Source organism: Halichoeres trimaculatus, unplaced genomic scaffold (genome assembly GCF_033239565.1).
Source record: "Halichoeres trimaculatus isolate MK-OKI-2021-1 unplaced genomic scaffold, fHalTri1.1 fHalTri1_scaffold_17, whole genome shotgun sequence".
Taxonomy (NCBI): domain Eukaryota; kingdom Metazoa; phylum Chordata; class Actinopteri; order Labriformes; family Labridae; genus Halichoeres; species Halichoeres trimaculatus.
Window position 1 is genome coordinate 3,000,940 of NW_027437195.1, and position 15,562 is coordinate 3,016,501.

The 15,562-nt window shown below is 40.9% G+C and overlaps 1 protein-coding gene across 1 annotated transcript in view; it reads right to left on the reverse strand.

Moving 5' to 3' along the window:
• Nucleotides 1-489: 489 nt before the first annotated feature.
• The window catches only part of babam2 (BRISC and BRCA1 A complex member 2), a 128,640-nt gene continuing 113,567 nt past the window's right edge, over nt 490-15,562 (reverse strand). Inside the window, exons 9-12 of the mRNA XM_074691965.1 lie at nt 4,147-4,217; nt 3,932-4,014; nt 3,666-3,819; nt 490-1,090 (exon numbers count right to left, since the gene is read on the reverse strand). Of these exons, the coding sequence (XP_074548066.1) occupies nt 1,027-1,090; nt 3,666-3,819; nt 3,932-4,014; nt 4,147-4,217 (372 nt within the window). The 3' untranslated portion in view covers nt 490-1,026. The remainder of the gene's footprint in view (nt 1,091-3,665; nt 3,820-3,931; nt 4,015-4,146; nt 4,218-15,562) is intronic.

Consider the following 15,562-nt stretch of genomic DNA (forward strand, 5'->3'; position numbering starts at 1 on the left):
CATGGCTCTCGAGTCTCTCCCACGTAGAAACACAATGTTACAGGTGGTTGCTGGGCTGAGTGTGTTCATGTAGTCACAGTCGGGGGCTGTGGGTGTGCGCTGCTGCTGGCACTGAGCTAAGGAGGAGGAGCCCAGTTTAAATGTTGTGTTTACTCACAAGTAATGAAAATCCCTATCATTGTACCCTACATTTAAAGGCACCATGAGGACTTTGAGGTATCTGTTCATAATCCATGATTTAATATTAGATTATCAGTAACAAACAGTAACAAAAAAAGACACTACACCAGCTGGGATGATCACTGAGCTGGCCTGTGTTTAGGTAGTTTCACAAAGGGCTTTAACAGAGAGCCCCTACACCTCAGTGAAAGAGCAAAAGGAAATCTTTAAAGTGAAAAACACCACGACACAGTGGGATGGGGTTAAAGTTGACATATCTAAATGAGTGTTCTTCCTGTTCAGATGATTTCCAACATTAAGACTCAGCAAAGACCAAGGACAGAAACACTCCACAGAGTCAGGGAAACAGAGTTTTTTTTTTACTGGATAAACTTTGGACAGAACATTTGCTTCAGTAACTTACAGTACTGTCACTTCACAGGACTTCAGAGGCTCCAATGGAACAGAAGACGGTTAAAAGGCAGAATGAATGTTGATTATTTCACACTGACAGTGCAACTAAACTTTTAACAGGTGTAAACAACAACGGTAAAGCTGAAACATCTGTCAGTGCCTGTGTGACTTCCTGTCCGCCTCTACACCACAGTGGCTTCTCTACAAACTGAAATAAAAGATATGAGGTGATTTTATACAAACAGAAGACTGATTCAAGGTCTACAGATGGAATTCACAGAGTCTGCGTGCAGCACACACACCTTCATTCTCACTGTACTGATGTACTACAGTCTATTTCACAAGTGTAAGTCTGTGTATACTCATTTACAGGTGCACAAACACACTTACACTCACATACACACTCTCACTCCCACAGGCAACTCTCCAGGCATGTCATTAGGCTGAAGAGCACTAGAGTTTCCCGTTGGCAAAGGCTCCCTCCTGGAACTGAGGGATAAAACTCTTGAAGTACGCCCTGGGGTGAGAGACAGAAAGAACGACAGAGACAGAGGGGAAGAGAGACAGAGCACAGTAAATAACAGATCAGAGTGTGACAGTAATCGTGTTTAAAGACTTCAGAGCATTGAACAAACTCACAGGGTGGGTACCGGTCCCATCATGTGTCAAAATAAAGAAGAAAGGCAGATTGTGTTTTCTTATTAAAATTTACCACCTCACATGAAAAATGAACTCGGCATGTTTAACACCACAAAGCTGAACCCTAAGCAGGAGATAAAATCTCTTTTCTCATGAGAATATCTTATTACAGTCAGCATGAGCCACGTTCACCTGACGAGTCCAGAGAAGCATCAGGTTTCAGGATCTTAAAAGACCAAAACAACACCACTGAAACTGTAATGAGTAAAGACAATCTGCCAATATGGTAAGAAAGACATTTGTGTGTAGTTTTGTGAGCTAAGACATTGTTTTTATTTTAAGCAGCTGGACAAGTACGTTTCTTAGCCCACAGACAGTTCAGGCATTGTTTTGTCTCAAGAGATGCTGAAATATGGTATTTTCTGGATATTTCAGGTGGAATTGGCTCATATTAAGTCAAATAAGATTATTATTATTATTATTACCTCTGCCAAGGAGATTATGTTTTTTGCGAGAGTTTGTCTGTTTCTTTGTCTGTGAACAACATAACTCAAAAAGTAACAAACTGATCTTCATGAAGTTTTCAGGAAATGTTCAAAATGGGATAAGGAAGAAGTAATTTAATTTTGGAGATGATCTGGATCACCTTCTGTATCCAGGATTTTTTTTAAAGGATTCTTTATCATTGTGAGATAGGGCTGTTTTCACCATATGTGTATATAACTCCACCATAAATGGTCGGATTGCTTTGCAAAACAATACAAGACAAGGTCACCATCATTTTAAACATGATGGAAATATTCTGCAAACTAAGACCTGGAATATATAATATGTACTGGAGCATCATTATTTTCATCAGGTAACAAATTATTGTGCAAACCTGCAACTAACACCGAATTGTAGCAGACAGTCTGCTGAAAGGGAGTATAACATTAAAGTCGGACTAAAGTGTTGGTGACAATCACAATATGCTTGGTGGAGGTCTGCGCTCTCTGAGGGTTTTTCTTATTCTTATTATCATCATTAGTTTTATTATCATTGTTATTATTATTTTACAAAAATAAGACAAAAACCTGCTTAGATTTCAGTTTTTGCAGTGAAATCATCAGGAAGACACAATAAAAGAGTAAAATATTTAAAAATCAAAGATCCACAAGGCCCTGTTTGTACGCAAACCTTTCATGCAAAAATGCCAAAAACTCTGGGAAAAAACATCTGCGTTTACACAGAAACAGATGAGGGACTGAAGACACTGCAGTATGCATGCCAGGCCTGTAGTTGGCGACATAACTGTAGACACACCCCTCCTCAGACCAGAAGAAGTCTAACTGGCTGCACATTTTTAGAAGTCTGCCATTGTTACTGTTGTTGTCTGCTTTGTGCATGGCTATTTAAGTTGCCACACTGAGAGTATGGCACAAAGCAGAATGTGACGTCAGCCTAAAACTCCAGGTTGCTTTTAACACAGCAACAGTGGCTGCAATGTTTCAGAAAAATTCCCCACTGAGGCCCTTTTCAAAAGTTTCCATTTTTTGGTCAGTGTAAACGAGAGGCTGAAACCCAACAGTTTTACGGTGACTAACAGCATGTCCCCGTTTCCTCTCACTCTCACTTGCCTGAGACAGAGAAACACCGACAAGTGACAAAATGTTTGGATAAAGCAGGACAACTCATGACATCACTGAAAAATTCACAGAAACTAAATTCTGACTTGAATCAGTTCATATTTTTCTTCTGCATCACCTGGTGTGCCATGAGCTGCGGGCTAATGTTTAATTCTTTGAAAGAGCTCACACTCAATGCAAATACAAAGAAAAGCCTGACATTACTCACAACAGGTTGAGTCTGAACTCAAGACAAGTTTCAGCATCAATACCCAGAAATGAAAAGCATTATCACACATTGTTATCTGTGCTGAAATCCTCCCTACACCTGCTCTTCAGAATGACTTAATGGATCCAGGTTTTCTGTGTTCTGATGGTTTATAAAGACTTCACTGAGGAGCAGGATTTTCTCCTGTTACAGTGAGACACTGAGATAAAACCACAGGTGAGAGAATTGTCCACTAATAACCTTTTAGCCAAACAGATTAAGTGTCGCCTTTGTCACCTTCTGTAAGCACTCAGATCTCTCAGTGCTCGCAGCAAATATTTACCTTTGCCATGCAAAAAGCAAAGCAATCCAAGGCCGAGGCTGACGTCTCTTTACAGGTTATATAAGTTAATGTTAGTGAAGGGAGGAATCAAATCAAGAAGTGGCCTGTGCTCAGAGCAGACCAGACTGTCATTTATATCGTCTAATACATGTGATGAAATGAGTGTGGAGGCTTGACAGCAAATCATTTGACTTCAGGAAGAGTTATTATAGAGTTTCATTCTAACTCTGTGAATAAAAACTGGAATATATTAACACATCTCATATTGTTCAGATCAGAAGAGGAAGAATCCACTCACTTGGCTCTCTTCGCCATCTCATTGCCGTCCCAGCGGGGGCTGTAGGGATACGACTTCTGCACCTGAGAGTAGAGCTGGCCGCTGTTGGTGAAGTGATACACCGACTGGAAGGTGAGGGTGGGCTGGTCTCTGGGGAAGTATAGTGGGAGATCCACTAGCAGGAGCAGAGGGAGGCAGAACAGTGATTAAAGACGGAGGATCATGAGCGCAATGCAGCAGATGTAATCACAGACCTCAGTGTGGATCTGTATGTGTGGTTTTTTTACCGTGTACTAGGAAGCAGAAGTCCTTCCACATGAGAAGAAGTGTGAGTTTTGTGAATCCCTCAGCATCATACTCCACCACGCCCCTGTAACACACATGTAATCATTTTAAGTGGCACTATTTTACGCTGACACTCCCCTGCTCTAGACAAACACAAACAAACAAAGAAACAAATGAAAGAGAGCAGCGTTTGGAGGATGAGCTCGTCTTTACTCACGTTCCAAAGTGGCTGAGGAAGGCTGCGATGTACTCTCTCCTCTTGTGGTAGCCTTGGATGACATACTGCACCTGAGGACCACAAAGAAAAGGGTCAACCACCCTGATAGAGACTTTTATCAACTTTATTCACCAATGAATGTGTCCTTGTGCGAGTAGGGTTTTTTTTTGGGGGGGGTGGAGGTGGGTATAGCGTTTGCAGCGCTACGTTTCCTGAGTGTGAAAACACCTTCAAATTATGGTATTCTGAGTTGAAAATGACCAATCTTGAAAACATTGCAGCTTCAAATGTGAACAAACATCGATCAGTAACATAGATGGGGTCCAGATATCAACTTTGTTGACACTGATTTGAGAGGAGAAATCAGTTATGCTCATATTTTTAGAGTAGAATTTGAAGGTGAGCTGCCGCTAATGCAAAATCTTTTTTCTGTTAGGTTATTGAGTTCACTTCTCTTTGTAAGGTTTCCTGGAATGAAGCAAATATTAAGCAGACAATTCAGTGTCAGTCAGGAATTAGGGAGAGCCATGAGATTATTTTTGTAATTACGTTAAAGAGGCTGTGAGGACTTTCTGGAAAAGAAAGCGATAAATACTCTGCTTCACATGAGTCGTACAGACTGACTCTGAACCAGGCATGTGTTTGTCTTGGAAAGGAACAGATATCAGATCTTCTTTTTAACTCTACTTTTCTTTGTTCAAGACAACTTTTTACTGGATACAACTCCACGAGGTAAAGTATGTATCAACAGTTAGGTAGAGCTGCACTGTGAACCATGATAACAAGCAAACTTTGTCAGTTTGTACCGTAGTTTAGTCACTGGCTTTATTTCGCTCTATTCGCAGCCTGGTGCTCTGAGACATGTCTGTAATGTGTAACGTTTCGCTAACATAACCTCACACTTCATTTTATTGATAGACTCTCAAGTTTGAACAGACCACTGCAGAATAACTGCTGACTGTGGGTTGGCATCAACATTAGCACAAACAGATTAGCTCCTGTGTTAGCCTTTAGCTCATGCTCTATCTCTCTCCTGTTTATCTTTCTTCTGATCTTCTGTCCTTTTTCTGTCTGACAGTTAGGCTCCAGTGTCCACCATCACTACAAAATTAATCACAGAAATCGTTTTCAGCAAAGAAAAACACTGATCTCTCTTCTCTCTACTAAACTTCATCAGCTGGCGTGGTGTTGTAATAGAGACCTGGATGTGCCGCAAATCAATCTGGTCCTGTCCAACTTGATAAGGAAGCTAAGAGGTCGTGCTGATAATGTAATTTCAAGTTGTGGGTTATGATCAGGCATATATCTTGAAGGGAGACTTCTTCAAGATCACTTACAAACTCCTTACAGTCTTTTCAAAGTGAGTTTGGGAAAGAAGTTCTAAAATTGTGGCTGTGAGCTTTGCAAGCACAAAGTGGACACAGGCCCTTATTGATGAAAAGATTTAGAAGAAAAAATGAAACACCAAAAACAAAAGATTTCTACACAACCAAAAAGTTTAAATGCACTGTAAAATTAATTTACAGTAAAAGGGTATCTACGGCATCAAAGCACCAAAGCCAGACTTTGAAAATAACCAAAAAAACAAAGTCCAAAATGTTTGAGGGGCCTTTTAAGTGCACCAAATACAAAAAACAAATGAACAAAGCAGAATTTAAATTTTCCCTACTTACAACAGCAAAACACCAGAAACAAAAAGACCACAGACTTTTGTTAGACACTTCAAATAGGATAAAATTTTTCTGTGTTTACCTTGTTTATTTAGTCAATAATGCAGGAGCAGTGCTTTGACTGCAAGCTAAAGTAATATAGTTGTCACTGTACGTGTTAAATGGCCTGATATGTCAGCAGGGATGGGTATCTTTCACATTCAAAATGATGCAGCACTGACGCCCAGCGCCTGGCAATCAATATTGTCCCTCGATGGTGCTAATTGTCAGTACTTTGTGTTCATGTGGTAATAAATATAATTTTTTTAACAATAAAATTGCAAAGATTTTCATTTTAACATAACTATTTCTCAACATATAAACTCGCAATGCTGTGTTCATGTTAGTGCTGCACGATTTGGGGAAAAGGTGCGATTTGCGATTAGGTGGACAATATTGCGATTGCGATTGCGATTGTGCTTGGGATTTAATAAAAAAAGTTGTGTCATGATGAGTCTACAGACTTGCTTGGTTATCATGGAGAAAAATCTGAATTGCATGTGCTGACATTGTGATTGCGATTGCGATATCCTCTTTTGCGATTACATAATTGCGTGTGCTGACATTGCGATTGCGATAATCGTGCAGCCCTAGTTCATGTCCACCATGGAAAATTGCCAACTCTTCCACTTCCTCACTGTCATAAGGATGGGTTTAGGTACCAAAATATGGCACCGTTTTATATTATGTGAATTGGTACTCTGTTCTCCAAATGAAATTTGGTTGTTACCTATAAAAGTACCAGATTCAGTTTCCATTCCTAGATGTTGGATGCTGCACTGTTGCCTCTGTTTAATCATAACTTATTTTGGATGAAGATGGGGATAGAAACTGGAAATGTGGGGAGGGGATAGTGCATGGAGAAATACATCAAAGGGTTGAGGAACTTCTCCTGTTCCATCCAGGACTGAAGCTTTTCCACTTGAAGAACATGCTGAAGTAGCTACACCACAGCAACACCCTGAACTGTATGTATCTGCGTGAGCTCCCAATCATTAAGATTAGTCAGGGCTGTAAAGGCTTCAGTGTGTGACATCACTTAGTTTCACAGTCATTAAAGGTTTAAATTTAATCATTCTTTGTTTGATTTCATCCATGTGTCACAAACTGCTGGTTTTTCTCTCTTTACTTCATGTCTAACCACATCCATCCATCATCCCAGGTGTCTCTGGGTGCAAGGCGGGCTGCACCCTGAACAGGTCTCCAGCCCATCAAAGAGCCAACATGTAGAGACAGACAACCATTCAGACACACACTCACACCAACGGGCGATTCAGAGTGACCAGTAAACCTGATGAGCATGTTTTTCGACTTTGGGAGGAAGCCATGGCATGGCACCTGCCCAGTCAGGGATCTGAACCTTCTTGCTATCAGGCAACAGCCCTCACCACTGAGCAGCTCAACCACAAAGATCCTGATTGAGCAGATACAAATCATCACAGACTGTTCAGAGTTCAGGGGATAGTAAAAAGTTACAGTGAAGGAAACAGGAGAGGAGACAGGATAGAACCTGAGGTTGTCATGACAACATGATTAATGGTCTTTGACCTATACGAGAAGAAAGCGCTTGCAGCTAAAGCTTTTACACACACCCAGTTTAATGAACAAGAACTCTGTGTTTATTGTTTTCACTCCCATCCCCCCTGTTTAACCCCCTCAGCTACAGTTCACTCACTTCTGTTTGAGGGTCTTCTGGCCCTGATTGAGGCCTTACAGGCAGGGCTAACTCTCAGCCTGTGTGCAGCCTGAGAGAAAACGCTGTTAGCTCTGCACGGAGAAGCTTTCAGAGAGAAAACTACCCAGAAAGTAAACAAAGCCTTGGCCTGCAGAGGGATTAGAAGAGGTGAGCGTTTTAATGGTTGCTTTCACTTTAAAACCAGACAGCTCAGAGTACAAAAGTGGTATTACATGAAATCTTTGTGCAGGCAAATTTAAATGTCACACAAGTACAAAGTCTTTAGCTTACCACTTGACAGCCAAATAAGCTGCTGTTAAAAGCTCTGCCATACAGTGTGTCAAAGCCAAGGAGGGAACACTGCCTGCTCGAGGTGTTCTTTTGAATATCACACCCCCATTTCACTCAACATTGTTCATCTATATCATGATTTAACTCCTGATCATACAAAATAAGACTTCACTTTCACTTCTTTGTTCTTGTTTACCAACCTTGTGCATCACATTAGAGAAGAAGACACATCAACACATAATCAGGGTGGATTATCGTCCATCTCACTAGCTCAGTGTGAAACCTCAAGAGAAATACGACTTTTCAGTGATGGACGTCCGCACAGAAATAACTGCTGGGTTTGTTGCCAAGAGGTCAAAGGTTAACAACAACACAAAGACAACAGCGATACACTCATGAACTCCCTGACAAATGGACACCACACGAGCAGCTTCTTCTCTCGTGACCAAACTGTCTTCAGTGTCCAAAGAGGAGAAGCTCAGGGCTTTTTTGACGGTTGATAATCCTGAGCAGGTGATAGAGCCTCCAGTCAGTCTGCAAACCAGCCATAAAGGTGACCCGCTGTGTTGACAAAGAGAGCCTCAACCTGTGCAGAGTGGTTATATGTCTCTAAAACAGACCCGCATCAGAACTACAAAATCTCACCATCTCATCAAAGAGGCAACAACGTGAAATCAATTCCACCACAGCAGTCTGATGACTCAGAGTTTTGTCACTCGCATCAGATTTGGCTGTTAAATACAAAGCTTAGAGTGTTTGCTCCCTTTGATTCCGTTTAGTGCTGGAACACACTCCAACATCAGCCAACATGAGTCTTATGTCTGATCTGTAAGATAAAAGTCTGCAAGTGCTGACTGTCTGCCTGTCAGCACTCTGACCAGGGATGTGCAATGTACTGTATATGAAGGGGTTTATGTGAAGGAAAGAATGTCTTCAACATGGAAGGTTGGTCAAAGCATACATTGAGTTGGTCAAATATTAATTTGTTTAATGATAAAATCTCAACGTTTTTTTAATTCAACATATTTATTTCTCAATATGTAAAAACACAAATATGCAGTTGCTCATGGACGTCTGGAGATTTCCAGTTACAAATTTTCTCAAACACTGCATAACAGCATGGATTCCAGTGATAACTAATAATCATGTTTACTACAGGTTATTTTCTAAATAAACAAATACCAACCATTCACACCACATTCTATGTTGTGTTTGAGAATTACAAGGCCCATTGAAAGCATCACCCGCGATAAGTGGTTGAGCGGCTAATGTCTGTGTTGTGTGTTTCTCTGCTTAGAGTTGTGAGACACGCTCATCCCAGAGTTAAACAGAGAGCTTAGTGTTATTCTCAGACAGTGTGTCATGTTGTTTCATGTTGCCAGTAATCAGTAATCCGTAATCATTGATCATTAATCAGCCATTTCTCCTATTGAAACCACAATCTCATCTCATCTCATTTTCTTCCACTTATTCTTATCCAGGTCCAGGCAGCAGTGCCATCAGCGAAGACCAATGGCCTCTGACCAAGGCCACTTCCATCAGCTCCTCAAAGGGGATATCAAGGTGTTCCCAGGCCAGTCAAGAGATATAATCTCCCCACTGTGTTCTGGGTCTACCCCGGGGTCTCCTCCAAGTTGGACATGCCTGAAACACCTCCCGAGAGAGGTGTACAGGAGACATCCTCACCAGATACAAGAACCACCTCATCTGGCTCCTCTTGATGCAGAGGAGCAGTGGCTCTACTCCGAGCCTCTCCCCGATGTCCGAGCTACGAACTGTAGAACTCCTAGAATCCCAGAACTCTCCTCCGTGGCCGCCACCTTGAGTGCCTCAATGATCCTGGGAGCTATGTTGTCGGGGTCAACCGCCCCTGGTAGGGTCTCCCAAGGCAAAGTGGTCCTAGGTGAGGGGCCAGACAAAGAGGGGTCAAAGACCCCATATGATGAGTATAAACAGGATTCAGTTCATCCTGGCCGGAGGGTCACCGGAGCCTCACCCTGGAGCCAGGCCTGGGGTTGGGGCATGCAGGTGAACGCCTGGTGGCCAGGCCTTTACCCATGGGGCCTGGTTGGGCCAAGCACGAATGGGTGACATGGGTCCATCTTCCTGTAGACCCACCACCCGCAGGAGGAGCCATGCTGGTCAAAGGCGGTGGCCTTGGCAGCCTGATCCCCGGCTGCGTAAACTGAACCACAATGCATGATGGTATATGTTGCTCACATACTGAGCCCTGCTCTTGCACTACTTTTTAAAATGCATTGTGGGATACATTGAGTGGGTATGACTGTGGTCACTCAGAACTCAGACAGCACTAAAAAATGTTGTACCCACTGTAGAGTGGACAGGGAGTGGTTTCAGACACAGCCAAGGACTCTGACTTCAGTCAGGAAATGTAAGACTCATGGCTCGTGCATTAACGACTCAGATTTGCAGGAAGACCTGGAGGACTCAGGCTCATTTATTAACGAATGCTTTGTTGATTTTTTTTTAATTTCTTCTGTGTACTGTCCCACTAACACATCAGTCCAGTCAGGCTATGGCTGGCATGTGTTATTGTTTACCTGTGTGTCCCTCCTTTGACGTCTTGTTCAGCAACTGTGTGTGTAAAAACAACAAAGAGGTGCCATGGGTTGCACGTTTTGCTTTTAAAGATTTTACAGCAAATGCTGGCAAATCCAGAGCAACATGTTCACTATGACTGGGATGACATATAACTTTAAGTGACATCTGTCCAAGATCGCTATGCTGAAGTTACTTTGACTGTTAACTTAGTCAGAGTTATCTGCTAAATAGTGATAGTGTTAGCCTCTAAAGTCATTAAGTCATGACATGTATAAACTCTGACTGCAGGTGAGTTCTGCATATAAAGAGGTAGGTAAGTAACATTTATGGTATGCATTATACTAGCCGTCTATGCAAGCCAAGGTTTCTGATAAAGGCTCTACTGATCTGTCTCAATGTGACATTCAGATCAACACACACTGATGTTAACTTTAGTGAATGTGTTTTCTGCACATTAAAACTGTTGACACACTCAGTCCAGGTCTTCACAGCCAATTATCTGGAGTCAAGCAGCAGCATTCTTTATCCTGAACTCAATCTCTGATATATGCTATGTGCCCTGCTATCTGGACTTTTCAATGACTTGGGCTAAGGTACTAGGGATACGACTTGGACTCAACTCGAACACTGAGGAGTCAAGCCTCAACTCGGACTCCAGCTCCACCAACTGTTTTAAAGTTCACATATGTCCAGGAAAGTAGCTGATCAAGCTATATCTATGTAAGGTCATGGTGTGATTCCCATTTCTCGTCCACAGTCTGAGTCTGTTCAGCAGTTCCAGTGTTTCTGCATCTGAGTGTGTGCTGCAGCCCGGAGCAGTCACACAGCTTGTAGTAAAACTGAGGAGTTCATCTGAGGACAGGATATGTCATAAATAAAACCGGAGACAGTAATATTTCACCCTCTGCCTCTGAATGGTTGTAATTACTCATCAGCCACGTATGAATGATGGTGTTTAATGAAAGAGGGAAAATGTAATCTGCGATACACATGGTCATATGTGTGTGTGTGTGTGTGTGTGTGTGTGTGTGTGTGCATGTGTGTGCGTGTCTGTGAGTGGTCTCATCTCTGTAAAGGCTCTTAAACACAGACGCACATTGTGCCTCCTGTTCTGTTTACATGGGACAGCGGAGGCGTTCTCAAAAGCTGCAAGGCCACATACTCAGTAAGCTGTTTATCTAGTTACACTGAATGTACGTGTGTGTGTGTGTGTGTGTGTGTGTGCATGTGTGTGCCTGAACATGTGTGTGAGTAAAGGGAACTGTGGATCACTGAACTTTCCCGCCCTGCACAGAGAAAGGGTTTCCCTCCCCCACTGTCACTCAGTCTTTTTATTGGCTGCCTGGAGGACTGAGTGATGCAAGACAGGTGATCTTGCTCTGCAGGTATTCAAACCTGCCTGCACCCATGGCTCCCTCGCCCGCGCATCCATTTATTGTGCTTGTGCATGTGTGTCTGTGGGGAGTGTGATGCAATAACGCCGGAAGTGCTTCCTGCAGTGTGATTAAGAAATCTCTTCTCTCTTTCTCTCTGTCACATACGCATTCACACCACCCCCGGCTTTTCATGTTATAAAGGGTGACTGATCCCATATCTGACAAAAATCTCATTTTGAAATCAATGTCTTTGGGTTATCTGATCCACATGGGCATTGAAAGAAAACACACAGGAGAGGAGAATTATTACTAAAAGAAAATCACTTTAAGGAGCTGGGAACACAGACCTCCGCCCCCCACTGACTGCTGCCATTTATAAATAAATAAAAAGCAGGCGGTTATATCACATTATTGAAGAGAGAAGGCAGCCTTGAAAGTGGAAGTGGAAATGGAGGAAAGACTGGAAATGTCACACAAATTGCAATCTGCACAGCATCTTTACAACCAGAAGAAAACATGGAGACAGGTTTGAAACATCATGACTCACTAAGTTTACCGCCTGCTTAGCTGCAGGGAAATCCACTTCCACAACTCATCGCTCCTTACTGTTTTAGACATGATTGGCGTTAGATAAAAAACAAACATCAACAAAAAAGGAAAACATTCAAATTTCCCACTGCACATACACACACGAACACACATGCATCCATGCATTAAGGCTTCAAGGTAAAATGTTGATTATCTTTAAGACATGTTCACATCATTCACATCAACATACATACAGCATTACTTCAGCAGCACAATAGGCACACACATTATATCAGAGGCCTTGTTTTGTGCTCACAGTCAGTTGCCTCCTTAAAGTCACTTTTAAAATTCACTTTTACAGACTTGCTTTTACACCGTCTTTTTATCCTTTATCTTGTCTATTTTCTTTATTTCTATTACTTCCATCTTACTTTGGTTTTACTGTCTTGTTAGCTTTTTTTTAAATATTTTTTTTTACTCTTACTCCTTATTCTATTCATTCTTATCATTTTTGATTTTGTTATTCTGATCTAAGCCTTTTTGTTTTAACCCTATCTGTGCTAAAGCTTTTTATCCAATTAAAGTGCTACTCAATAATAATAATAAAAAATAAATAAAATCTAATAATAATAATAATAATAATAATAATAATAATAATAATAATAATAATAATAATAATAATAATAATAATAATAATAATAATAATCATCATCATCATCATCATCATCATCATCATCATCATCATCATCATCATAATTCATCTATTTGCTTCTGATCTCGTCTGGTCCCTTTAATTGGTCCATTTTATTTACATGTTTATTTATTTACACACCCTTCCATTGAATGTTGTATTTTATCTAATTTTTTAATCTTATTTTAGCACATTCATTTAATAATTTTATTTCCACATGATATAATGTTGTTTTCTTTTCATTCTTCGATTAGAAATTGGTTTTATTTTTCCTTTTTATCTAGTTTTATTTTTACTATCTCCTTTTTCCCTTAATCATCAGAATCAACTTGTTTGCTCATGCTATGACTGCTTCTCTTTTCTCATGTTTTTTTTTTTTTTTTTTTTTATTCTGCACTGGTCACATCACTTTGTGAAAATCTGTTTTAAAATTTTCAATTTAAACAAAAAAACAAAAAAAATAACAAAAACATATTCTTAATTTTTGTTTCTTCTTAGGCAGTTCTGATTTTGATCAACTGGCTGGCTGCTGGTCACAGGAAGGTTTAGGTGATGGACACAGGGCGTCCCTCTGAAACTCACAAACACCTGGCTGTGTGCAAGAGAAATGGAGCCACACACACATACAAATATTTCAGCTTTGATAAAGCAACATGTTTGAATTCAGCAGGGCTGATTTTAATCATTTTGCATCTTAAGTACTCCCTGCAACATGTGTCCTAAAGCTGGATCTGTTTTGCAGGTTTGGGGCGGTTTGACCTTGAACATAATCTGCAGACTTCACAGCCTGTCTTGTACACAGCCAACTGAAGAAATCTACTAAAGCAATTTCAATTTTCATACCTATTAGTCATTTTGACCTTAATTTAGTAAAAATGAACCCAGGTTTGAAATACCTGAATTTTTTTTTTGGACTACAAGTACAAACGGCTCCAGCTAAAAATACCACAGCTCTGTTAAGAGAGCAGCTGTAACCTTATACACACAGAAGAGACAGAAGAGTGAACAATGGTTAATGCAGCTGAAGTGACTCTTAACACTTTTAATTAAACTGCTTTCATTTTCAATAACTCTAACCTTCAGTGAAAGGTACAGTTTCAAACTCACTGTTGCTCTAACGTCAACGAACACTCATCTAAAGGAATATCTCATGGAAAATGTCCAGAAAGAGCAACTCCATGTGTTGTTTGGATTACTTATTTAACTTTTGTAAATGAAAGATATCTTAAAACCCACAGGGCCAGTTTCATCAGCTCCTGATTCTGATTTGATGAGTGAGATTTTGTGTTGATGCAGATGCCAGGCTGCTGCCATCACCCAGAACAATCACAGTCACAGTCACAGCTGAGGTATGTGGCGGTATAGTTGTGTGGATATAATCACAGCATCTGGAATAAGTGGGAGGAAATAATTGGTGTTAAAAGAACAAAACGACTGCACAGCCTGTCCTCGCAGAGGTTTGGAGAATATTTGTCAGTGATGTTTGATGATGTCTGTTTTCTTTACCTTTTTTTTGTTGTTGTTGCTTCAGTTGATGAATGTCACTTATGTGCTTTTTGTCACTGCTTCCACACTGTCATCCTCTGAAAATCTCTTTATCATTCTGCCTCTCATAACATGTTAGGTTTAATACCTCCAAAGAAGACTCCAAGCTACTTCTACCAGAGAAAATCTACTCCTGAAAGAGACATAAATTGAATTGCTCCTTGGTGTTGTCTAAGTGTCTACTCTACTTTTAATCTCTGAGTGAAAAATGTTAAGGAAAAAAGACAAACCAGTTTATATAGTTCTGTTTTAAAGTGACACTTCTAATACTCAGAGGACTGCTGCACTCTCACACAGTTTGATGTCTATCTGAATACTACCAGTAGGAGCTCTTAGAGCTCTTCTAAGGAACATACAGCTTGCACCCCTGTGGGTAAGGTGTAAGTCTTATCGGTTTGCTGATCTCGTTCATGCGTTGACAAGTTTTCATCACTAACCCTACTCTGACAAGCTTTTTACTTTCAGTGTTTGGCATGAAACCATTCTAAAAAAGGCTGTAGGCAGAATGTTGTTAATTACCTGGTCTGAACCCGACTATCACCTCACAGCAGGGGTGAGAGGATTATATAATAACATTATAGACGTATTCTGTCTTTACAAAAGAGCAAAATATAACGAAGCTCAAAAGCAGAAGTGAAGACATAAAGCCAAGAATTTAAAGGTAGGGTCTGCAGGATTTTCCTAAAAATAAAAAGTCAGCTTTTCAGGAATAATCTTGCTCAATCATCTCCTCTTGGCCTGGGCGTGGGCCATTAATGTGTGTCAGTGTCTGTGTCTGCCACAACCCCCTCCTCTGCCTGGATGTTAGTGTTTTGGTTGTTTCGGGACGTTTCTGTGTGGAGAGTAAGCATGGTTACATCAGCCAATCACAGAGCACCCAGTGTGACTGCGTGTTGATGATAGTGAAGTAAAGAAGCTAAGAGCAGCTACGCTAGTGGACGCAGCACAGACCAAGAAAAACAACCAAAGTGAAATGAAACGCCAAACGCATAGAGCTTTTTCCTAAACGAGGGTGAAGCTTGGCTCGACTTCCACTCAC